Source organism: Culex quinquefasciatus, chromosome 3, assembly GCF_015732765.1.
Source record: "Culex quinquefasciatus strain JHB chromosome 3, VPISU_Cqui_1.0_pri_paternal, whole genome shotgun sequence".
Lineage (NCBI taxonomy): Eukaryota > Metazoa > Arthropoda > Insecta > Diptera > Culicidae > Culex > Culex quinquefasciatus.
Window position 1 is genome coordinate 76,253,737 of NC_051863.1, and position 24,179 is coordinate 76,277,915.

Genomic DNA, 24,179 nt, shown 5'->3' on the forward strand with positions numbered 1-24,179 from the left:
TCACTAAAAATACTATCTCTACCAAGACGTGAAAACGCAAACAACTACAGATATACGGTGCACATGCAGCTCTACTCTGGGTGGTGGAACTCGTGAGGGTAATGTGCCAACGCTCAAAAACGCCGTGCGTGTTTTTTTCGAAGTTTCGATACCTGCCTGGGTTGACGATTTCGCCTCTAGGTTTTACTCTCTACGTTCTCTATCGCGGAAGCGCGAGCTACGAAGCATTTACTTGAGTAATTGTAAAAAATGGGAAATGGGGTCACTATTTTAATGGTTAAGTACGAGATACGGTATAGGAGGAACGCCACTTGAAGAAGGGTGTGTTTGGTAAGTACATAGACATTAAGAAGCGTTTGTGCGAGATGGTAATGGGTGACCGGTGACGGGAGATGACCACCTAGAGTTGCTATGAAGCTCCCGGAATGAGATTTAAGGCACTTGTTAACGACACAAAGCATTCACAGAACAGACACGCACACACATAAGATAAATAAGAAGATTGACAGAGCGAAAAACCCCGGAAATTGCACCGAACTACAGCAGCTTTACGTGGTTACGCCAAGCGGCAAACTTACCGTCGACGTCGTTCCTGCCGTGGCGCAGCAGATGGTGCCGATCATCGCCGACCGTCGTCAGTGAGTTTATCTCCGGGCTCATCAGTGCCATGTTGCGCGACGGGCCCGAAACTCCTCGGCTGGCGGCGTGCAACAGCTCCGGCGTGATCATTACGTCCGAGCAGTCGGTGTACAGCATCTTGGGAGGTCGCGGCGGGTTCTCGATAATGGGCGAGGTGCGCTTCAGCCCAGATGGGTATTCTAAAAATAGGGTGGTGCAGGTTTAGATTGAGTTTGAATTCAGGCATTTCTGAACAACTTACTATCGACTTTCAGGTGAGGTGTTTGTACTAGTTGTATGCTATTGCTTCCGACGGGGCCGGAGTTGTGCATCGCCATCAGGTCGGCCCGACGGTGTCGCTCTTCGTCTTCCTCCTTGCTCTTGAGCTGGGCAATTACGCGCGCTTGAAGACTTGCGGCCAGACCTTTAATTTTAAACAATTAAATTTAGACCATCAACAGCCAACAGCAACTCAAGCTTACCTTCCAGCGGCGGGCTTCCGTTCAGTCGGTCCATCCGATCGTCCATCAGGTGCGGCGCCATCGGCGCTTCACGGCGATCAACCGGCGCCGGATGGCTCCGATGATGGTGATCGTTGCCGCGAGCACTGGCCTGTGGCGGTGGATGGTGTGCAGCCGTTGGATGATGATGGGCCTGGGCCGCCATAGCTGGCGACCCTTGGCGGTGCAACTGTTGCTGCGTCTGCTGTTGCTGATGCTGCTGCCGTTTGTGTTCATCGATAAAGTACGATTCCAGGTACGGTTTCATGTCGGCCCGCGGAAGAGCCATGTACGGCGGTGCTTCGACACGTTCGCCGGGCGCCGGGTAGCTCGTCGACGGAGGTTTATCCTGGGGTCCTCGGCCGGTTTGGTACGTGCTGTACTGCTGCTGCGAGGAGGACGCCGCTGGCGCCGGTGGTTTCTTGTTGTTGTAGGTGGCAACTTGGGCCAGCGTGGCCAGGTTGCTTTGGCCGTGCAGATGCACCGGAGATTTGCTCGTTTCGTTGCTGTTGGGGCGCGAAACCGGACTGAACGTGGTCTGAACACTTGATTGAGAAGAGGGAGAGAATGCTACAGCTATTCAAATATTTTTTTAAACTGATTTACTTACCCGCCATTCAATCCGAGCTCCTCCAGCACCCGGATGCTGACCCGCTCGGGTCGCTGCACATTCGTATTGATGACGGTATGAATCGCAGCCGCCGCCTGGCTTGCCGTCGTGCTCATGTTGACCGCCGCGTTGATGATGGACTGGTTGGAGATTTCCAGCGTGCGCTCGATCTCCCCGTTTACCAGATCGCCGATGGTTTTGACTGTGGAACCGCCTCCGCCGCTCGCCGGCATCCCCGGATGGGTCAGCTTTTCCTGCGAAAGATGCCTTCTGAGAGCCATCTTTGCCGGCGACACCTGCGTATAATCGGGCTGCGATGAGGACGATCCGGGGCGGGAGTTGTTTCCGCCGAGTTGCTGATCTCGCTGATCGCGATCGCGTTGTTGCTGCTGCTGTTGCTGCTGGGCTGTTGGGACGCCAATGTAGCGCACGTTTCCACCCGGACCAGGTGGGTAGTCTCCGTCCAACGAGGTGACCGAAGAACTTCGCGAGTGGCTCTGGTAAATCGGCGCTTCAACGGGATTGCGAGGATCGTACCGGTACGATTGCTCCGGTGCTTTGAACTCCAGCTTGCCGTCCATGGTGACGCCGCCACGGTGCAGCAGGTGATGTGGATCTATCGCCGGATGAGGTTGGCCACCGTAGTGCTGCTGCATGACGACCGGATTCTGGCGCATTTCACGCTCGCGTGCCTCGCGCTCCTGTTGCTGCAGGATCTGCTGATGAGTGCTGGTGTTGTTGTTCGCGGCACCCGCCCCAGGCGAGTGGTGGTTCAAGCTTGCAGACATTCCCTTCTGGTAGTACTTGGAACTCGGTGAGATTTTCGTACTTTGGCTACCGCCGTGCGGTTGCACCACCTTGTACGGCGATACGGGAGCGGTGGCGATTGTGGTCGAGGCGTTCAGATGATGCGGCGGCTGCGACGAAGACGGGTGAGGTAGCTGATGTTGGCCACTACTTCGCGAGGACATGTCGTGGATGGTGCCGCCGCTGTGCATCGAACTCGTCGGTGGACCAGATTGGAGGTACACCGTTTTACCGTACGAGGAGGATCCTTTCCCGGGCGATATGTGTTCCGTTCCGTGCGCCAGCATCATCTGCGGATGCTGTTGCTGCTGCTGTTGCACCATTTGAACCTGCTGAGTTGGCGGTGGCTGCTGCTGGCTAGCGGAGATTGTTTTGGGTGGACCTTGCAACACCGACGTGATGATGCTCTTGAGTCGATCCTCAAAGTTGACGACTTTGTGCGAGTCTTGCAGTTTGGCGCGGGGTTCCGCCTTGACGCTCGACATTTCTGCCCCGACGACAGATGAACCAGGTACGTAAGTTTTCGCTAGGTTGGCAGTATTGTTTGCGCTTGCGTTGTTGTTGCTGCTGTTACTGTTACGGTGATGGGATTTGTTCAGGGTTGGTGGGGCCGGCATGAGCGCAGCATCGCCCGGGTGATGGATCTGAGACTGCTGCGGAGGAATCGACGCATGCTGTTGCTGCTGCATGTGATGATTCTTCGTTTCTCGCTCCTTTTGATTCCGCAACTTGCCAGCCTCAATCTGACGGCCAGTTTCCAGAATCTTTTGCGCCAATATCTCCGGATTGTTTTCCTCGATCTTTCCGATATCGGGAATTTCCGGCCACTCTTGCGAGCGGGTTCGGTTTTCGCGCGACTTGCGCTGTGACCGCGACGACCCGGAACTGTGCTTCGACGGTGGATGCGACGTCACGTGAGCGGCGGCCGGTTGCGACGAGTGTACCGTCGCCGGATGTTCTCTCGCGTGGTGATGCTGCTGATCGACGCGAGATTGGTGGTATTGCTGCTGCTGCTGTTGTTGTTGCGGTTGGGGTTGGTGTTGGGAGGGTTCCTTCTGCTGAGCGACTGTCGTAACGGTTAGAACCGGGTTGGCCTTGCGCTCTTCGGCAAGTTTGTCGATTATGTTGAGTTCGTTTTCGAGCGACGAAACTTGCGCGCACAGTTTCTTTCTTTGGGAGAGCGTGTTGGCGATCTCCTTTAGCACCATTTCCTGGGAAGTCTTGGGTGTTAGCTCGACCTCTTCGGTCTTGATGTACTTGTCGGCGATTCGGTGCATGTGTTGCATCACTATCCGTTTCTGCTCCTGCTCGATGGTGGTGACTTGGCTTTGCAGTTTTGCTGCCATCACCTGGAGTTCTTTGTGTCGTCCGACGATTTCCTTCGCTTTGCAGAGCAGATCGTTCTGACTGGTTGTGCTAATGCCCAGTTCGTTCATGCGTGCCTTTAGCAGGGCCACGCTGTCATCGATGAGGACTTTGATTTGCTTTTCCAGCTGACCGGCGCGATTCAGCAGCCGTTGGTTGCGTTCCTTTTCGCGTTCGATCTGCTGCTGAACGTTATCCTTGTACGAAGGTTTTCGGAAGGATTCGATTGCTTTCATAAACTGAGTTTTGAACAGGTCCAGTAGAATCTGTAATGCGTACGGTGTTTCCGAGGGTGCTTCCGGAATGTCCAGCTCGGTGTGCTGCATGTCTCCAGCTAGCGAAGTGAGCAGCTGATCGACGCAGCCCGGCGCCGGTGGAAGCCGCTTGCCGATTGCTTGATCTGAGGTACTTAGCAGGGTTTCGCTGTGCAGCAAATCGAGACCGTTGATCTTGAGTGCCCGCCGCTGTCGTCCCTTCTTGACTCCGCGGCCACGTTTCTTCGCGCCAACGCCTTGTGCATCAATGGGCATTTGTGGTATGATGATATCAACCATGTCCTTTGGCGCCACCGGTTCTTTCTTGGCAGTTTTCGTCCGGGTGATTTTCCTTCGCTTCTTCGTTGCCACCGGAATGCGGCCGTTCCGGAGCACCGGAGAGTTGTTATTTTCCTCCTCGGATTGGCTGCTCTTTTCTTTGCCACTACACCAACCCGACCACGGTTTCCTGGGCGGAGGTGGAGGAGCTTGCGTAGGTCCGGGATCGTCCGCATCGCTATCCGACGTGCTTTCGTCATTGTTGACTGGCTGTTTCGGGACCGTGTCCTTCTTCGAGCGGGACGCTCGAGTAGTTGTACTGCTGGTGGGTCCCTCGTTGTCACCTCCCTTTGTTTTCAATCGCTGGAAGTACCGCTCCAGTTTGGTGCGATCGATTATGTGCAAATAGTACGATACGGGTTTTCCGGTCCAAGACACGGACCCGCGCAGTGGGGACATTTCGCTAACGTGCATGATCGTCCCGATGTCACTTAGATTTCGATCAGTTATTCGAAAATTCAACGGACAAAAACTTTTCGACGACACTATCCTTGCGCCATCGCGCAAATCCGCGAATCGCTCCTTCAGCTGATGATCGACGTTCGGTCCAAACGCAAAGTTGTTCACAAACACGATCGTCGCAGCGGTTATTTTCTCCCGATGTTCATCGGCCAGAAAGTCACCCTTGATCAGCTCGTAGTCGCTGTACTTTTTCCCAAACCAATGCATCCACATCTTGAACGTGGCGTTCATTCCTTCGGCGTACCGAGACGGAACGTCCGCCTTCTCGATTCCGTAGCACACCTTTACCGGCGTTGAGGCGGCCATTTGCAGGACGACCTGCCCCACACCCGAGCCCAGATCCACAAACACATCGTCCGAGGTTATCTTAATTTGATCGATCATCTGGCAGATCAAGTCGAACGACGTTTCGCCGTACACTTCAGGTGAAAACGGTTCGTACTGGTTTAACTTTTCCGGTTCTACAACCGCCTGGTTGTACACCTGTTGAATGATGTGCCTCAGAAGACCCCGCGAGGGATACGTAAACCGCTGACTCGAAAGCGAGGTACCCTTTTCCTGAAAGACGGTTTATATTTGAAATCGCAACTCACTCAAAACTCCAAAGAGCACAAACTTACCAGCGCCGCCACACTGTCGATGGCCTTGTTGAACCGATCGCACAGGTTCTTCATCGCGTCAAAGTCCCCCGTGTCGAGCTCGTTCAGGTTGATCTCCTCGATGGCGGACTTGATCTCCGGCATGTCCTCGCACACCCACCGCACGTTCTCGATCAGCTCGATGCCGTTGTCGTGGCCGCCGCCGATCGAGAACGGCCAGTTGTACAGGAACGGTTCCGCGCCGGCCGGCGACTGCAGCTTAAGCTCTTTGTAGTTTGGTGTTGCCATCTTTTTGCTTTGCGTTTTGTTTTGTTCTCTTGTCACACTCTTAAAAATAAATAATTGTTTACACCGTTCCTTCTTCCTTCTTCCGTCCGTAGAGTATTCAATCTTCAAGGCAACCTTTTCCCAGATATTGGTAGCATTGTTAATCTGTAAAAGGAGAAGAGAGAGAAAAATCAGTTAAAATTTACGGGGTCAACGAATTTCGATCTGTAGAGCTACAGTGCAGTCCATCAATCAATCTGTTTTGGACAGCAAAAACAAAACAAAGGAAAACAAAAACACGCCAATTTTCGCGACGGTCAACAACCTTGATTTGCCATTCCATTTGCCCTAGACAAGCTGGCTGGGGCTCCGGCGGTTCTTTATTCTGTGTGCATGTTTGGCAGATGACGACGATGATGATGGCTGCGTGTTCTGGCTGGCTGTGTACAATATCCTTGCCTGGGCTGTGCCATAAATACCGCCGCGCCGCGCCACGCCGTCATCATCGTCCTGCTTATCGCATGTCGCGTGCTGAGAGTCCCACACCGGTGGAAAAGCACGTGGTTTGCTGCAGCACCGCCAGAGCAAATGGTTTGAGCGACACGCGACAGGACCCTCGCTCTCTGACGGATCACGTGGTTGGAGTTTGGGTTTTAAACCGAAAATAGTCAATTCGTTGGCGTGATACTTTTGAGTAGACATAAATAGAGTGTGGACTAAAATAAAATTGCTCCAAATCGTTGCGGTGTGGAACTGCGGGTCATGGTATGACTGGAAAGTAATAGTCTTGTTTTTTTTTGGTAACCATTTAATTCCCCGGATTGAACACTGTTACCTGTAGCTATTGTCCTTCCTACTCTAGTCGAGAAACTTTCGAGAAAGAATGCCTTAGGTTAGATTACACCTAGCATTCTTCCTGACATTTATCACCACCACAAACGTTAAGCGGCCAGGACAACTGCATAACGTTTACCGCATAGCTCATTCGTTAAATCGTATTGAGTTTGAACACTAATGTTCAAACACCAACACGTTGAGAGCACAATGCCATTCCTCCTGATAAAAGATGGGTGCATCATGATTAAAATACATACACATTTAAAATTCTGAATTCTGTAACCCTAGTGCAGGGTGGCCACCAGATTTCGATTTTCAATTTACCGGTTTTTTCCCGGTTTTCTCCCGAAACCAAAAGAAATTTTCCGGAATGTTTTTAAACCCATCAATGTTTTTAGGCTAACGTAAGTATTAACATACTTTTTGAACGCATACATTTGCAAAAATACATTGTCATCAACATTTATGTAAATGCTCGTAAATTTTCTTTGAAAAAAGGTTTTGTGAATTCAAGAAGAACGATTCTTCCAAGAATTATCAATTCCTGTGAATTAATTATTATTTTTTGACATAAATTATGTGTGTACTTTATTTTTGAAAGTCTTTTTGCATCATTAGTCCAAACAAAAATGTATATACTTTTGCAGCAGTGCAAGAAAAGTGCCGCACAAATGTGAAAAAAACGGTACCTTAAATTTTTTTATCGATTTATTATTAATGGGATAAATTTGAAATTTGGGTATTTCGAACATAATTTTTAATAAAAAAAAACTATAAAACCCAAAACACAAAATGGTAAAAATCGTAAAAAATGACCGTTCTGCGATTTTTTCAACAACGCATAAGGCTGGTACAAATTTTATTTAAAATTTGTATTAAGTTGCCCCGAAACATCAGGGGGCAAAAAAATATTTTTTTCAAAAATCATCAAAATGGAAATTTGAGTGCAATTAGCTGAAATCTGTTAAAACTGCATTCCCTTGCGTTTAGAGTCATTTTTAAGCATGTTTGGGTTGATTTAATAATCTCATTAATCAACCCAATCATTGAAGGCTAAGGATTGCAAAATAACTGAACTAGTGTAAAATGCATTTTTCAACACTTTTTGCATTCAAATGTTGAGAGTCTCAACTTGAGACTATGGCTTGTTTTTTTGAATTTTTATATTTTTTTAATTTTTATTTTTTTGTTGTGTAAATTTTCAATTGATGCTGAGACCTGAATTTTGAAGCATTAAAAATGTCGTTAACAGTAGTTTATGCAACAAGTTGCAAAATGAGGATTTTTTCAGCACGAGTCGTACAAATACGAAGAGTGTTGAAAAAATCAAGTTTTGCAACGAGTTCCATACAACATTTTTTGCAATTCCAAAAAACACACTGAGTGAAATTTTATGTCAAATTTTCATGAATTTTGTCAATAAATCGTTTGAATCAAAAAAATGTTGAAAAGTGTTACTTTTCGAAACAAGTGCTGAAAAGTTCAGTAGAACTTTTCAGCATTTATTTTGAAAAGTGTTGCTATTCGATTCTGTTATTATTGGTAAAGAAAAGTAGGCTATTTCGTCGTTCAAGAATGACAGGAAAAGTAAGTAGTTTCACGACGGAATTGCAAAAAAAAATGTTTCAATGCTAAATTCAATATTGTTGAAAAGGTAAATCTTGTTTCTAGAGTTGTTTAAACACTTGTATTGGATAGGCCAAACAACGTCGTTTCTTCAAATCAGTTTTTTTTAATAAAGCTTCAAAATAAAATGTATTTCTTTATTTCTTTTTAATTATCTACTGAAAATGTCAATAAATTTGGAGATATTCCTTTTGTAAACCAAATTTTCACTGACTTTTTCATTTCTACAAATATCTCCCATATTTTATGTAAATTTCTGATGACGGACGAATTGTTTTTGAGACTGCTCAAAATATACATTCAAAAGATTTTCACGAACTGTTTTGATATCAAAATTTAACATACTATTTAATAGTACTTTTCAGAAGTTGTTGCTGTTGTTAAAGGATAATTCTATTTTATCTCTAAAAAAAGGGTTGTGAAAATTCTTAACTGCTTTCATTTTTGAACATTTTCTATCCATTCTTTTGTTGCTGAGATACAGGCCACGAAAATATTTTAAACGAGTGTTTTTTGAGTGACAATGGACAGAAATCTTGATCTTTAAATTAAAAAAATATCTTAATTTTAATTTTATCCAAAACTTATATTTTTACAAAGAAAGGTCGAATTGACAATATAAAACATAAGATATTTTTACTAACATTTTGAATGTTTGAAATACCTAAATAGTAGTCGGCACAATTTACAAACTTGAAACAAATATTCGCAGAAAAAAAACTAAAAAACGGTGCATTTTTCTTCAAATTCTTGAAATTGTTTAACGAATGCAAATTATAGGTTTATCAATTCACCCGTAATTCAATGCACCTTAAATATGGTTGTTAGTTTGTTGCTTCAAATCAATTTGTTATTTTTTATCTCTTAAATATTTTGTTTGGGACAAATGTCTGCCATTACGGGGTTTGTCTTCCAGACCACCTGAGACCGCTCGTGGTACTCCCAGGGGTATATGAACCAAAGGTTAAGAACCACTGTTGTAGAGCAAACAATTTGCTATATTTAAAAAAAAACAAATTCGCCAAGTAAAAATATCAAAGGATACAATAGAAACATCCATAGCCAAGAAGCATTGGTTTATTACACAAATTGAAACATAGTTTTCGCGAAGTCTTTATTTAGAATAACAGGAATAATATTCTATTTGAGAAAAGAACATATTGAATACATTAAAGAGGCTTTTGTCAAATTTTATATAAACTAAAAATATGTTTCTGGTTTCTCAGTCAAATTCCCGAGTTTTTCCCGGTTTTCTCCCGGTGGATAAAAATCCCGTTTTTCCTGTTTTCCCGGTTTTTTCCCGAGGTGGCCACCCTGCCCTAGTGGTTTTCTTACAAAATACTGAAGTAATTAAAAAAAACAGATTAAGAGATAGAAATTTGGTATCTTCAGCAAAGTTGTCATTTTTTGGGATTTTTTTTTTCGGTGATAGGAATAAAACTGCCTAAAGACATTTCGATGCCTCTGTGCTCTTTTGTGCTAACTTGATAAGAATCTCAGCAAGCTTAGTACAAGAGTGCACAAAGTCATCGATTTGCCTAGTTTTTGAATCATATAGTCGGTATGTATACATAATACATATAAGAGAGTCTAGAAGGCTTAAGAGCGAGTTTTTCTACAGTGTGTTACTAGTAGTATCGGGGTGTTCCGATTTGGATGAAACTTCTAGCGTTTGTTTGTTTATACATGCGATGAACTCATGCCAAATATGAGCTTTCTACGACAAATGGAAGTGGTGTAAAACGGGCATTGAAGTTTTAAGTCGAAAAAACAATACACAATTTTAATAATTTGAACAGTTTTTTTTATGAACGACTTCGTAATGCGCCATACATGTTCGGGATTGGTTTGTCTTCTTCTCAAAGCTTTTGCAAAGTGGACATCAGCAGTAAGCACGAGACAACCTTTGTATAAAACAACCAAAACTGGTATATCAACTCTTTTGTATCACTAAAATTAAATTCACTATGTTTGAAAATAGCATTTTGCCATACATATCAGTCATGCTTTTGAACGGGTTCTCCGTTCGTTCAAGTTCACACAGCAACACGGAAAATAACAGCTCTGAGAACGAACGCTCGTCTCTAAGAAACGTTCGTTCAGTAGGCTTTTTTGAAACGAACGGAGAACCCAGTTCAGAACTCTAGCTTTTTCCTTTGATGGGACCTCAGTAGACCAGCTAAACTTCATTCACTTTTAATCACCCCTTGACATATCAGCCCTGCTAGCTCAGTGGTAACACATAAGTGTAGTAATCAAAGGTAGTGAGTTCGAGAATTCGAATGATTTGTTTTTGATTTTGTGTAGTTCGAATCATTTTTTTTTTTTCATAAACTTGAAAGCTTTAAATTTGTTCAAAACCACGGTGGTCATAAGGTTTCGGCTGTTTCTTAGTTGAAAGCTTCAGATGCATTTTTAAATATAAATCGTTTAGCTTTAGTTTTCATAGCCTCTCTACCTGAATTTTCCCTTGAATGGTATAATAATTTAAGTCCAAAAGTTGATTCACTACCCAACTAAACACCAAATAAAATAAATGAATTCAACAAAATAAGTTTCGAACTCACTTTCTCTGATTACCAAACTTTCATGTTACCACCGATCTAACCAAGCTATATGAAAGTCAGTCTACTGATTGTCAATATAAGTCAAACTGTCGCCATGGAGAACCTTTGGCTACAGGCGGTTCACAGAACGCGTTCCAAATGTTGAAAGAGAACGGCACGAAAAAGTGACGTTCTGTTTTTGGAACGAAAACCAATGGCTCCTGCGCTGTGGGTTCAGTTCACACTGAAGAACGAGAACGAACGCAGAACGGGTTCCGTGTAAATTGCATGACTGATACATATTACTGTACAAATATCGTTTGCTGTACCAAAGAAGCACCTTTAATTATTCAACCAGGTCAAATTGCATTAAAACATGAAAACTTTTGCGATGCTCGATTCATCCTTATCATTGTCCTTGAATAGAATTCAATATCCGTCGCATTAGGTGTCTAGATCGCAACTGAACTCCATTAACTCCACATCAAAATTGCAACGCTATAAATATCATTCCCCATCATTTATCGATCGCCGCTCGCAAAATAATTCATCCGGATAAATTAAAGCAGCCACACTTCCTCCTCGTCGCTGGGAACGAAAGCACTTTCACGATGATAACACGAAAACGGGGCGGGAGCGTAAACGAGAGAGGTGTAGAAGGTACCGGGAAGGACTATTTTTTTTATTTGGTTCGTTCTGGTGGTCGATATTGCCAACATCCTCCTTGTGCGGTGGTGGTCCTGGCGCCTCATCCTCCCATATTTCACTTTCCATCTTAAGACGTAACGTTTTCATTCGATCCACAACACCAGCCCACCACGCCGCCCCAGAAGGGAGCACTTTTCCGGGTTAACATTTTTCTTCGTTTAGCTTCTTCGCTCGCTGCGGAAAGGTTTGCGTGTTTCGTTAGGGTGACCAAAGACTACTAACAAAACTAAGGTTTGTTATGTTTTCTCTGCATGTTAATGAATTTAAAAATTTATCTTTGAGAACATAGCATGAAATTCATATTTTTCTTTGGGAGCGTTCTTGCATTACGTAACGCGAAAAAAAAAGATGTTTGACCCCTTCCCCTCACAACAAATTTTCCATACAAATTTTAAATTTTATGGAGCTTGACGCACAGCCATTGACGGTAAATTTGATGTTCGACCTCGACAAAGTTAAGGCTTTGCCCATTCAACATATGAATGGGCACAAATTTCAGAGGTTGGTTTGAGCACACATTTAAACTATTTTTAAATCTATTTTCAGAGTATACAAATATACATTTTTACCTATTACACGCAGAAAAATAAGGCATATTTGAATCAGCAAAACGTTTTGTTGATTTGAAAATCAAGATTTTGGTTGAATCAACGCTAAACGTCAAAGCAGTTTTTTGAAAACAACAAAATACTTTTGTAGCATTAAGAAAACCAAGGTTTGTTTCAACGCAATTTTGTTGTTGATTGTATTCAAAAAAAAAAAATGTTGATTCAAACCTCGTACAGGCTGATTCTACGAAACATTTTTCTGCGTGTAGCATAGGCATTTGGTTGCATCATTGCCGAGATATAGCTATTTGATGTCAGCAGTTTCAAAAATTAGCTGCCACAATATCTCAACACTGTTTCGACCAAATCGGTTTAAAATTTTGGTGAAGCCTCGTAAAACCGGTCCCGTGTGAATGACAAAGTGACAAAAACTTAAAAAAATATTTACAACGGCCCTATCAAGATACGGCATTTTTTCTTTAAACTGTTTTCATAAACGCGAAACGGAGAATACTTAATGAGATTTGTGAACTCGATGAATTAGATTTGTGAACTCATCCGTTTTCTGTAACAAACAGAAGTGTTGCGTTACGGACTATCCATAAACCGTGGGCTTGGCGATTGTCCATGCTCCAAATAAAAAAAAAAGTTTTTATGTCCACGAATGGGGGAAAGGGGGTTGACATTTCAATAAAAACTAACTTAATCCACCTATGTGGTTGGAGCCTTCCTCACTTATAACCAACAATGACTGATATGATGGAATTGTACAAAAATTTCTTCTATTTTTAAGATCCGAAATAAAACAGTACATAAATATCACTTAAGTGGCCATACCTCGAGACAGGGTTGCCAGATCATCAATGTTTTGGACTCGTTGGAAAGGTCTTTTGATAACCTAACCAACGATGGGTCGGATGGTGGACTCGGACTTAGTTTACATACATTTAAGCGAGATCCGGCTGCTAAAAAGTACATCAATATCACTTAAGTGGACATATCTCAAGAAGGGTTGCCAGATCTTCAATGTTTTGGAGTTGTTGAAAAGGTCATTTGATAACCTAACCAACGAAGGGTCGGATGGTGGTTCCGGACATAGTTTACATACATTTAAGTGAGATCCGGCTTCCAAAAAGCACATCAGTAATACTTAGGTGGCCATAACTCGAGACAGGGTTGCTAGATCTTCAATGTTTCAGGCTCGTTGGAAAGGTCTTTTAATAACCAAACCAACGATGGGTCGGATGATTGACTCGGACATAGTTTACATACATTTAATGAGATCCGGATATATGTGAAAACATATTTTTATACATAACTTTTGAACTATTTATCGAAACTTCAATCTGTATAAAACTCGATCCATGGGACCCTAAACCAAGTCGAATGCAACTGGTTCGGGTCAAATCGGTTCAGCCAGTGCCGAGAAACATGAGCTAGTTTGTTGGTCACATACATACATACACATACACATACACATACACACAGAAATTTGTTCAGTTTTCGATTCTGAGTCGATATGTATACATGAAGGTGGGTCTATGACGTTTTTATACGAAGTTCATTTTTAGAGCAGGATTATAGCCTTACCTCAGTGAGGAAGGCAAAATGTCCACGTGTTTTATGAATAGTTCCTTGAAAACTCGAGTCGTGGAATCATTATGGCGAACTGTTTGCTTGAGTTTTCGCCAAAATTCGTCAGTCTGAACACGTGATAACAATAGGTTCATCATCGCTTTAAAACATTACTCAGTGGTCCAGATCGTAAAATTAAGTGGAAAATGGATTTTCTGAAAAATGGTGACATTTTGGAGCTCTTGTGTCTTCAGAAGAGTTGTTGCATATGAAAAGGGGCAACTTTTGGCTAGGTTTAAAATTAGGGTGGTTCACGATTAGGGTGATTTTGAAAATCTAACTTTACAGGAATATTTATGGGAATTTTGTTGTCTTCTAGAAAGTTGTTGGGCTTGCCAAACCAAGCAACTTTGTCCAAGGCACCAAAATTTTGTCTCGTAATCTACGCCTTCTATGACCAAATTTATAGAAAGCATCTAAGCAAACCTTCATATATTTAAACAATTTTCGAATTTCGTTAGGGTCCCATATGAGCTAGAAAATTCAGCGTCTTCGACAATTTTTCATAAAATTCTCTCTTCTGCAAACTTTGCCCAAGACACCAAAGGCTTAAAACGTTAGAGATAGATGTTGGTTGACACTCTGAAAGGTCTTACCCCTTTATGTTAATAATTTCAAAAGATAGCCTTTATCAAGTAAAACTCTTCTAAAGATACCAGTTGGCTATAGACGTCAAATAAAGAAACCGAGCCAAACATTTCATTAGGGCACAAAACCAAAATGTAAACAATCGGGATTATTCCACTATTCCATTCATTAGCACACTCCCTACATGCCCTCCAAGAATCAGATTGATAGCAAACAATTTACTACTGAAAAAATCAAAAACACAAAAGGGCACATAACGATGTTCACTGCACACCAAAAAAAATCAAGTGTGTCCTTTTGATTTTCGTTGGTTTTTCGTAGTTGTGGAACTTTTTGTGTTATAAAGTGAACTTTTGATACATTCTGCCCTTTCAGTTCTCGTCGAAATTGCAGCGCTTTAGTGCACTTTCACTCGTCGAAATTGCATTTAGAAAGGGCCTATCATGAACAACAGTTGGAAAGCTAAAAGGGTCTAAAATTAGATTTTTTTTTAAATTATGAGTTTTACTGTAAAAAACAACCTAAAATAAGAAGCATTAAAGCAGAATTAAGGATAATGATGTGTTTTATCGTAGCATCAGTTAAAATACCATCAGTCAAGCTTCTTTTTGCCTTCCTCACCTTACTGAGGAAAGGCTATAAAATCACTCGAAAAATGAACTTCTCAATTAGATCTCCTAGACCCACATTCATGTATACCTATCGACTCAGAATCAAATTCTGAGCAAATGTCTGTGTATGTGGTGGGATGTTGATCAAAAAATTGTCACTCGATTATCTCGAGACTGGCTAAACCGTTTTGGCCTCATTCGATCCGTCTTGGGCTCCCATAAGTCGCTATTAAAAATTATGCAGTTTAGATAAGTACTTCAAAAGTTATGCTAAATAAACGATTTTGACTAAAGTTCGGAAGATCGTAAAATGGGATTGTTTTTTGTAAGAAACCCCGTCATGTTAGAAAGGCATTTAAAAGACCTTTCCAACGCGTCCAAGACATTGAAGATCTGTCAACCCTATCAAAAGTTATAAGCACTTAAGTGTTACTGATGCACTTTTTGGAGGCCGGATCTCAGATATTTGGATGAAAACGTTGTCCGGATCGCCCTGCAATATGAAGATCTGACTACCCAATTTAGTGGTATGAATAATGAGTCAAAGGGACCATCCATAAACCACGTGGACACTTTAGGGGGAATGGCGATTGTCCACGCTCCATACAAAAAGATTTTTTGTATGGACAATTGTCCACGAGTGGGGGTTTCGAGATTATCAAAAAAGTGTCCACTGAAAAACACCGCCCTTTTGTGTCTATTTTGGATAGCACCCTTTAAATGTGAGGAAGGCATCAACCACCTAAGGGTTTTGGTTTTGTGTCCTAATGAAATGTTTGGCTCGAAATTAACTATTTATTCCACTTTATTTTGCCATTCCGAGCACTGTGCAAAGGGCCTAAGGAAAGAAGAGTTGAAAATTGTAAACTAATTTGTTTTGCGTTGAATTGAACAAACCTATTAGTTCAACAGTCACCCTATCCCACAATCATAATCCTCATGTTTCGCGTAACTCCTTGAGTCGCGTGACGAAATTGCTGACGACCTCCTTCAGCCAGCTAGGCTCATCTTCCTTCTCCACCGAGAAAGAGCCCGCGTGTTCCCCGTCACAACCATCAGGGAGGCGAATTCCAACAACCCGCGTGGGTGGTGTTGGCGGCGCGGAAAATCACAACAATAACAAGAAAATCGATGCTTCACCCTCTGCATGTGTGTGTGTGTGTGTCTGTGTGTATGACTGTGTTTTGTATTCCCTCACTCTCCACTCTTCTTCCTATGTGGGGCGTTTGCTTTTATTGATTTTTCTTTTTCGGTGTCTCTTTTTGGCTGCTGCTCGCTGCTTTCGCCGAGGCCCTCCCGTGAGAACGGTCTGGTCCGTTTGTCACTCACGATTTTCCTCGCACTTTCTACCACCAAAATAGATAACAGACCTCGACCAGGTTTCGATTTTCGGTCAAATTTTCCGCCACTCCGAACCACACACGTTTGCACGTTGCGACAACACTTACAGGTGGAACCGCTCGTTGGCTCAGAATCAAACGCAGAACTAGTACCTGGAGGTGGGAAGGGGGGCGGGGGAGGTCAACCTGGCCACGGCCGCAACGCGACGACCGCACTTTGCTCGAGCATTTCTCCAAACAGACTGGTTCTGCTGCCGTAGATGATGATGATACTGCTGCTGGTGATGGCACAAGCCATTTTCGTCCGAGAAGAATGTGTCCTCCCCCTCCTCCTCCCTCACTGCCTTCACTTCATTTTCCGGACCACGCCGAGAGTTTAAACTTTTGCACTCGATGGCCTCCGAGAGCAGAGCAGCAGCAGCAGCAGCGGAGCAGGGTTGGTTTGGAAAATCGATAAAATATTGATTAATTTTTGCCTCGGTCGGTTTTCATGGTACACAAAACATAGCCAGGCCAGGCCAGGACGCGTGGGACGGAACGAGACGGGGAAAAGCAGCATAACACACTGCTCTATGCTCCTGGCTGCTGCTGATGTTGCTGGTGGTGTTCTTCAGTAACGGGCACAGCACGCAGGGGAGGTGTGGACAGAAAGGGGAGGAGGCGGAGGGAAATGGGACGTTGTGGGAAATATGAAGCGGAAAAGGCGGAAAAACAGCAGGAGGAAATTACGAGCCAGTGGATCCAGACATGCTGGGAGAATTGGGTTACAGTTAAGGTGGTTGGTTTAACCCTCTCCCGCCCATGGTTATTCCAGAGCACCAAAACTTTGAACTCAAATATCTCGGAACTGACACAACTTTTCATAGTGCTTTAAGTTGCAGGTGTTCATGTAGAATGTATACTAACATCTTCCCAAATTTCATCGAATTTGGTTAGGCACAAAATGGGCCAATTTTAGGGAAATAAATAAGACCTGTTTTCGAAAGCCCGTAAAAATTACCAAACACAACATTTTATGAAACAAAAAATGTTTTGCTATCATTTGAACATTGGACAAGAACCCCTGTGAATAACATTGTGAGTTTGGACCGGTTTTAAGTGTTTTTCAACCTTTTTCATTTGGAGCACCACCTAGGCATATCGATGCCAACATTTCAAAAAGCATCATGTACAAACCATGCGTTTTGAGAAAAACGCATTTGAATGTTGAGCATCCATTTTCAATTACCATTTTTATATAAAAGCAAAATAAGATGTTCTAATGATAACAAACGATGAAAAACGTTGCTTTTATTGATACTTGATCATCCAAATTCAATAAAACATTATTTCCGTAATTTTATTTGAGAAAAACAAACATAACTTCTTTTGAAATCACCAACGTCGATATCACCCTGCTGTCACTGAGGGGGGCGCTTTGTTATGATTCGTTTTTCTTCGCCGAATGTACATGGCGCTTTTTTCATGTTGCTTTTTTTTCGTCACGAGGTTTATGTAGCCTTTTGTTTGACAGGTTGACAGGGCTATATAAACAGGGACTGCTGATGGCAGAGATTTTGTTTATGTTACTCTATTTAAAATCATGATTAAACAGACTTTACTGAAGTAACTTTTGCTCATTTTTGGTGGAGAGGTAGCTTATTAGAAGTACTTTCAGAATATACAATAACCCAGAAAGTGTCAAAATGTACATGATGCCTTTTCAAATGTTACCGTCGATATGAGCAACTAAATATTCAGGAGCACTTTTTTCGAAATTACAGAAAAAGCTTATTTTTATCAAAACAAAAGTTTTTAAACGTTTCGACTATTCATAAACAAGACAAAACATTGTTATTAGAACGATAGTTTTATTATTTTCCTCATTTTTCATGAAAATGGTTGTTTGTGGGTTTTGAATGAGCCAATCAAAGAAACCTGAAAATGCAGGGATTTTAGAATTTGCAGTTAATACTTCAGAAATATGGTCTTACAGCAAAGAATAAGTAGTTTTTAACACATTTCGAAGCGTTTTCAAACAAATGAACCAATAGATTTGAAGAAAACGAGATTTTGTATTTAAAAAAAAAGTTGCTCATCTTCCTGATGGTGCTCTGGTGCACCACTTCAAATTCTACTTTTTTGCCCCAATTCGATGTTTTTCCTGCATTATTGTACTAAAATTAAGCCATTTACTATTTTTACGATAAGCAAACAGCTCTGGGCGTTAGAGGGTTAAGGGTGAAATTTGTTGCTAACATCCTTCGGGCAATTTCGCAAATTTATGAAATTTATGACAAACAGCTTACTTTTTTCATCAACTTCAACGATAAAAAGTAACCGATTTCGCTCAAAATTTTCAAAATTACTTATTTTTGCCTAAGGAATCCAATAATGGGGTATCCCTGATTTCGAGTTTTTTTATTGTCACCCTCGACTCGATTATCGAGTAAAATTTTTTGATTTTCTTTTTTTTATTGTCTTGTTTTTTTTGCATCAAATTAGAATTATGCTACCAAATTTTAGTTAAATTCGACAGTTCGATTGCCTATTAAATCAAAAACGCATATTTTTGATATGTTATCATCGCCATTGTGACCGCCATGTTGGATTTGAAAATTCAAAATCACTTTAGGCCGATGCAAATATTAAAAAAAGATTTTGTCCCTCGGCCCTGGCCAAGGTCAAGGGGGGGGGGCAAAAAAATAAAAAAATATAAAAATTTTAATAACAAGCCATAATCTTCACATTTAAATGAAAAAAGTGTTTTAAAATGCATTTTACACTAGTTCAGTTGTTTTGCAATCATTAGTTTTCAAAAAATCTAAGATCTCACAAAAACAAAAATTGTATCGAAAAAAAAGATTTTGCATCGAAAATTTTCAAAAAATCTTAAGATTTTTAAATAAATCCAAACATGCTAAAAATGATTTTAAACGCAGGAGAATGTATTTTAGTTTGATTTCAGCTGGTTGCACTTGAATTTTCATTGAAATGTTGAAGTTTATTGTAAAAATATTTTTTTTGCCCCCTGATTTTTCGGGCCAATTTTGAAGGGGGGGGTGACAAAAACTTTTAAAAATATTTGTACCAGCCTTAGCCGTTACGCTTCATTCTCTTTAGTAATCTATAAACATTGTTGTTTAAATAAACATTGCATTACGTAACGCAATAGAGGGGAGGGGGGGTCGGAGGCCGTGTTACGCTCCATACATTTTTTTTTTAATTTGTATGGAAATTTTGTCACGGGGGGGTGGGGGTCTGAAAATCCGATTTTTTGCGTTACGTAATAAAAGAACGCTCTCTAAGGTGTGAGGGGGTTAAACTCAATGATTACATTTGCTTATAAAAAAAAGTCAAGGAATCATCTCTACAGTAAACTTAACGCCTTAACATTTGTGATGTAGCGATGCATTGTCAAGAGCATATCAGGACTTTTGTTTTAGATTCGGTCCTATAAGAGCGAGTTTTTCACCAATGTATAAAAGGTCGTATCGAGGGGCTCCGATTTGGATGAAACTTTCAGCGTTTGTTTGTCTATACATGAGATGAACTCATGCCAAATATAAGCCTTCTACGACAAAGGGAAGTGGGGTAAAACGGGCATTGAAGTCTTAAAATTGCTCGCATTTCCGTAAAACTTTATCAATTCCAACTCTTTTAGATGCATTCGAAAGGTCTTTTAAAGCATTTTAAAATGTGTTGCAGACATCTAGGATTGGTTTGACTTTTTCTCATAGCTTTTGCGAATTATTGTTAAAAATGGATTTTTTTAAAACCTTAATAATCTTTTTGCAACAGCCTCCAACACCCATACTCTTATAGGTCAAAAGTTTACCCCAAATCCAACAAATTGATAAAAAATATTTTAATTCATTCTAAATGGCATTTTTTCCAATCAAATTTACAACTCCAATATTTCTAACTATCGTGAAATTTTCCGAGGATTCCGAATATGACAAAATTGAGACCAAAAAGTCCCGCTATGGAAGCCTACAGGGCAAAAACTAACGTTGTAAAAAGTTTGTTATAGAAAAATCGAAAAACTATGAGAAAAACTGTGATTGGCCAAAAAGTTATTACAGTCATCCCACATATTCGGAACGGTTTCCAGATCGGCCAATGTTCAAAAAATCATAGCAAATCGATAATTGAACTTAAAGATTCGCTTTTACCTTCATTTGAAAGCTTTTCTTGCGATCTTTCGAATGCTGTATCGAACATCTGCAAAGTTTAACTTTTATATGAAGTTTTTGAATAATTACTTTGACCCTTGAAATCCACAAATTCGGAACACTTTTTTCTTACGAATGTAAACAAACTTTGGATCTCTCCAGGAGTACATATTTATTACCAAATAATAACTTCTCACACTGAAACCAGTGAAACTCAAGCTTAGTGACGTTTTATATATGGTTTGATAATTTTTTTTGTGAAAATATCAATTAAATTTAGGTGTTCCACAATAGTGGGAGGCACAATAACATCCCACAATTATGAAACAGGCCATTTGGAGGCAGTGTTTTGCTGCTCTGGACAAAATAGTCTTGGAATGAAGTTTTTGTTCAAAAAGTACTACTTTTACTAGTGAAATAGCAAGATAATGTCCAAATGAAGGTTCTAATAATAGTAAGGTCGACAGAAAAGCTACTTTTGGCATGCTATTGACAAATTATCATAAAAGTGTTCCGAATTTGTGGGTGTTCCGAATATGTGGGATGACTGTACCGTAAGCTTATAGTTCATTAAATTCCCTAACTTTTGACCTATGGAAGTATGGGTGTTGGAGGCTGTTGCAAAAAGATATTAAGGTTTAAAAAAAAAACATTTTTAACAGTAATTTGCAAAAGCTATGATAAAAAGTTAAACCAATCCTGGATGTCTATGGCTCATTTTGAAGTGCTTCAAAAGACCTTTCAAATGCATCTAAGATAGTTGGAAATGATGAAGTTTTACTGAAATGCGAGCAATTTTAAGATTTGTTATGTTTTTGGACCTCAAACTTCAATGCCCGTTTTACCCCACTTTCCTTTGTCGTAGAGGTCTCATATTTGGCATGAGTTCATCTTATGTATAGACAAACAAACGCTGAAAGTTTCATCCAAATCGGAGCACCTAGATACAACCTGTTGCACATTGGTGAAAAACTCGCTCTTAACATTAAATTGAGAATGAAACTGTCACTGTCGTGTTTGACAGTTTAAGTGTTTTTGCATAAGTTTAAGCCAACTTCTTTTTAGGAAAACAGATGATAAAAAATAAGAAAAAGAGGAATTTCAAAAATTCTTTGTTGGTTAGCAAGGTTATTGGCAGGTATGCTAACACTATTCCAATTGTTTCAATGATCCTGGAACCTGAAGTTTTGTTAACTTATTTTGTAAATTTCAAATTTTAGAACAAAATGGACAGAAGTGACTTTTTCTCAAAAAACTTACACAAACATCGTTTTTTTTTAACTTTATCATTGAAAACGCATATAATTTACACTAAAACATGTCGAAACCCCAAAGCTTTTAAGATAAAAATTTAAAAGAAAAGACCGGTGCGTACCCTTGCCCCGTATTACTCTATGGGGTACATTTTCTGTCAACACACGCAAAATCGAAAAAGGTGTTCTCTCTTTGTACTTTGTGAAAATTATGTTCTTCCTCGTGATGGATAGATAGTTCGACTCCTTCCAACCTTCTGGAATGTCAGAAGAGAAAAAATGGTGTCAGCGAGACTTTTATGTAAAATAAAAAACTACAAAAATCGTGCCCGGGACCCGTGGTGTAGGGGTAAGCGTGGTTGCCTCTCACCCAGTCGGCCTGGGTTCGATCCCAGAAGGTCCCGGTGGCATTTTTCAAGACGAGATTTGTCTGATCACGCCTTCCGTCGGACGGGGAAGAAAATGATGGCCCCGGTCTAACCTAGAGGGTTAGGTCGTTAGCTCAGTCCAGGTGTAGGAGTCGTCTCCCTGGGTCCTGTCTCGGTGGAGTCGCTGGCAGGTAGTTGGACTTACAATCCAAAGGTCGTCAGGGCAATGCTGTAGAGCGAACAATTTAGATTGGAAGAACAATTTTTTTCTTCTTTTCTTCTTCCCTCTCTCCCATATGTCTTCCAAAAGTTTCAAGTGGGGGGTCTTCAGCCTGAATCCCACCCCCTGAGGAACAAATTAAAAAGTGACCCCGTTTGTTTGACAACAGTGGGTGTCAAACTATCGGGGTTTCTTTGAAGTACACAGCAAAAAATCCGATGGTAAAATCGCATGCAAAAACGTGCACATCACCTTCGTCAAAATAAACACTTAATATTACACACCGCATGTACAATTTTTACAAAAACAAAAAAAAAATGCAACCGACGGGATTCAAACCCAGCACCAACAGTAAGGACTGGCGCCTTAGCCCACTCGGCCACCAGACCGCTGGAAAGCTGTAAAGATAAACGCATATATGAGCTTGACATTTCGGTCAAGTAGGTTTCCCATACTGATGGGCTACATATTTCAGAGTGTAAAATCACATAAAATTGCATAAAATAATGCAATATTTATTTTACACCCAGGCCTTTTACGCGCAGCTTGATTACTACTTTTTAGCTGTGTAGCTATTTATAACTGAAATTTATTAAAAATCAACGAAATCAACGGACATATCTTTCCAGAAAATGGATGAAATACTTGAGCAATTTAAAAATAATTCAAACAACTATTACTCTTTTACAACTTCTAATGATTCTGGGGCTCTAGTTATGGATCGGTTTTGTGTGTACTATTTCTTGATAAAAAATCACTTGTCTGTTCGCAGTTACATCGGGATTCTGGACGTATTTTAGAGGTTTAAGGAGATTTATATTGTTTTTTAACTTCCTATCCTGTTAAAAATTGTTTTCATCGATAGAATATTCCGGGTATCATTTTTCTGGCTCAGAACAGTCCCCCCAACAACCTCCAAGTGGAACTTTCGAGGGTAATGCAAGTTGGAAATGTTCCCTTGTCGGAACATACCCGGGAACTCGTAGTGATTCCGGCTTGGGGAAAGTTCTGTAGAATTGTCAATCTGTATGCTGGGTATCGAAACCGTGAAGATTTATTGCACAAATTTGGAGATTGTTTGTCAGAAGGTCATCAAACTAATGTCCTGCAGAGGGCAAATTTCATTTTAACTAGTTTTTCCTGTAAAAGAAACTCTAGTCTAGATCTACCTACAAAACTATACACCAGTTTGGCTAAAATTAGGCTACTGGAAATTAGTAAATCTAGCATAACAATGTAAAAGGGCCGTTGTGGGTTTGTAAACAAAGAGTGTATCCCTTTCATGCCAGATGTAAAAATCTTCTAGCGTGAGCAGGACACACTCTTTGTTTACAAACCCACAACGGCCCTTTTGCATTGTTTTGCGTGAAATGTAAGACAGTTGTGGTTTGGTTGAGCGTTTTAGCAGACAGTGTTCTTTGAACTTTCAAATAAGAATTCCAATACAATTTAAGGTGATTAAAACAATTTGGGTAAATAAACAATCAGTCCCAATACTGAACATTCAAATGCGTTTTTCTCAAAACGCATGGTTTGTACATGATGCTTTTTGAAATGTTGGCATCGAGTTGTGGTTTGGTTGAGCGTTTTAGCAGACAGTGTTCTTTGTACTTTCAAATAAGAACTGTAGTATTTTTCAACTTATAATTTGTTTGCTCTAGATCTTGTTTAGTTCCTTGTGTCAGAGATATCCAGAGCAGAATTGGTTTCCATATATAATATAGCAAGGATCATATAAAAACCACCCCTGGAACATCTAGCCGTCATCGGAAGAAACCGACTACAAAATCAGTGAATCCCGTTTTCTCATCTTTCCATAGATTTTCTTAACAAGCCCCAAACAGTTCCGAGACTAATCGCGGCACCGCGCTACTTGAACTCAGTTGACATTAGAGACAGACACCACGAGTACGATAATATCAAT

The 24,179-nt window shown here is 41.2% G+C and overlaps 1 protein-coding gene across 4 annotated transcripts in view; it reads right to left on the reverse strand.

The window, feature by feature from the left end:
- The window catches only part of LOC6032769 (histone-lysine N-methyltransferase, H3 lysine-79 specific), a 45,210-nt gene that overhangs the window by 16,572 nt on the left and 4,459 nt on the right, over positions 1–24,179 (reverse strand). For all 4 annotated transcript variants that reach the window (XR_005278271.1, XR_005278270.1, XR_005278269.1 and 1 more), the window contains 5 exons: positions 5,576–5,986; positions 1,729–5,513; positions 1,101–1,663; positions 881–1,042; positions 579–818 (listed from right to left, as the gene is read on the reverse strand). Coding sequence is in view for 1 of the 4 variants with exons in the window: in XM_038260419.1 (XP_038116347.1) it covers positions 579–818; positions 881–1,042; positions 1,101–1,663; positions 1,729–5,513; positions 5,576–5,842 (5,017 nt within the window). In the remaining 3 variants the exon portion in view is untranslated. The remainder of the gene's footprint in view (positions 1–578; positions 819–880; positions 1,043–1,100; positions 1,664–1,728; positions 5,514–5,575; positions 5,987–24,179) is intronic.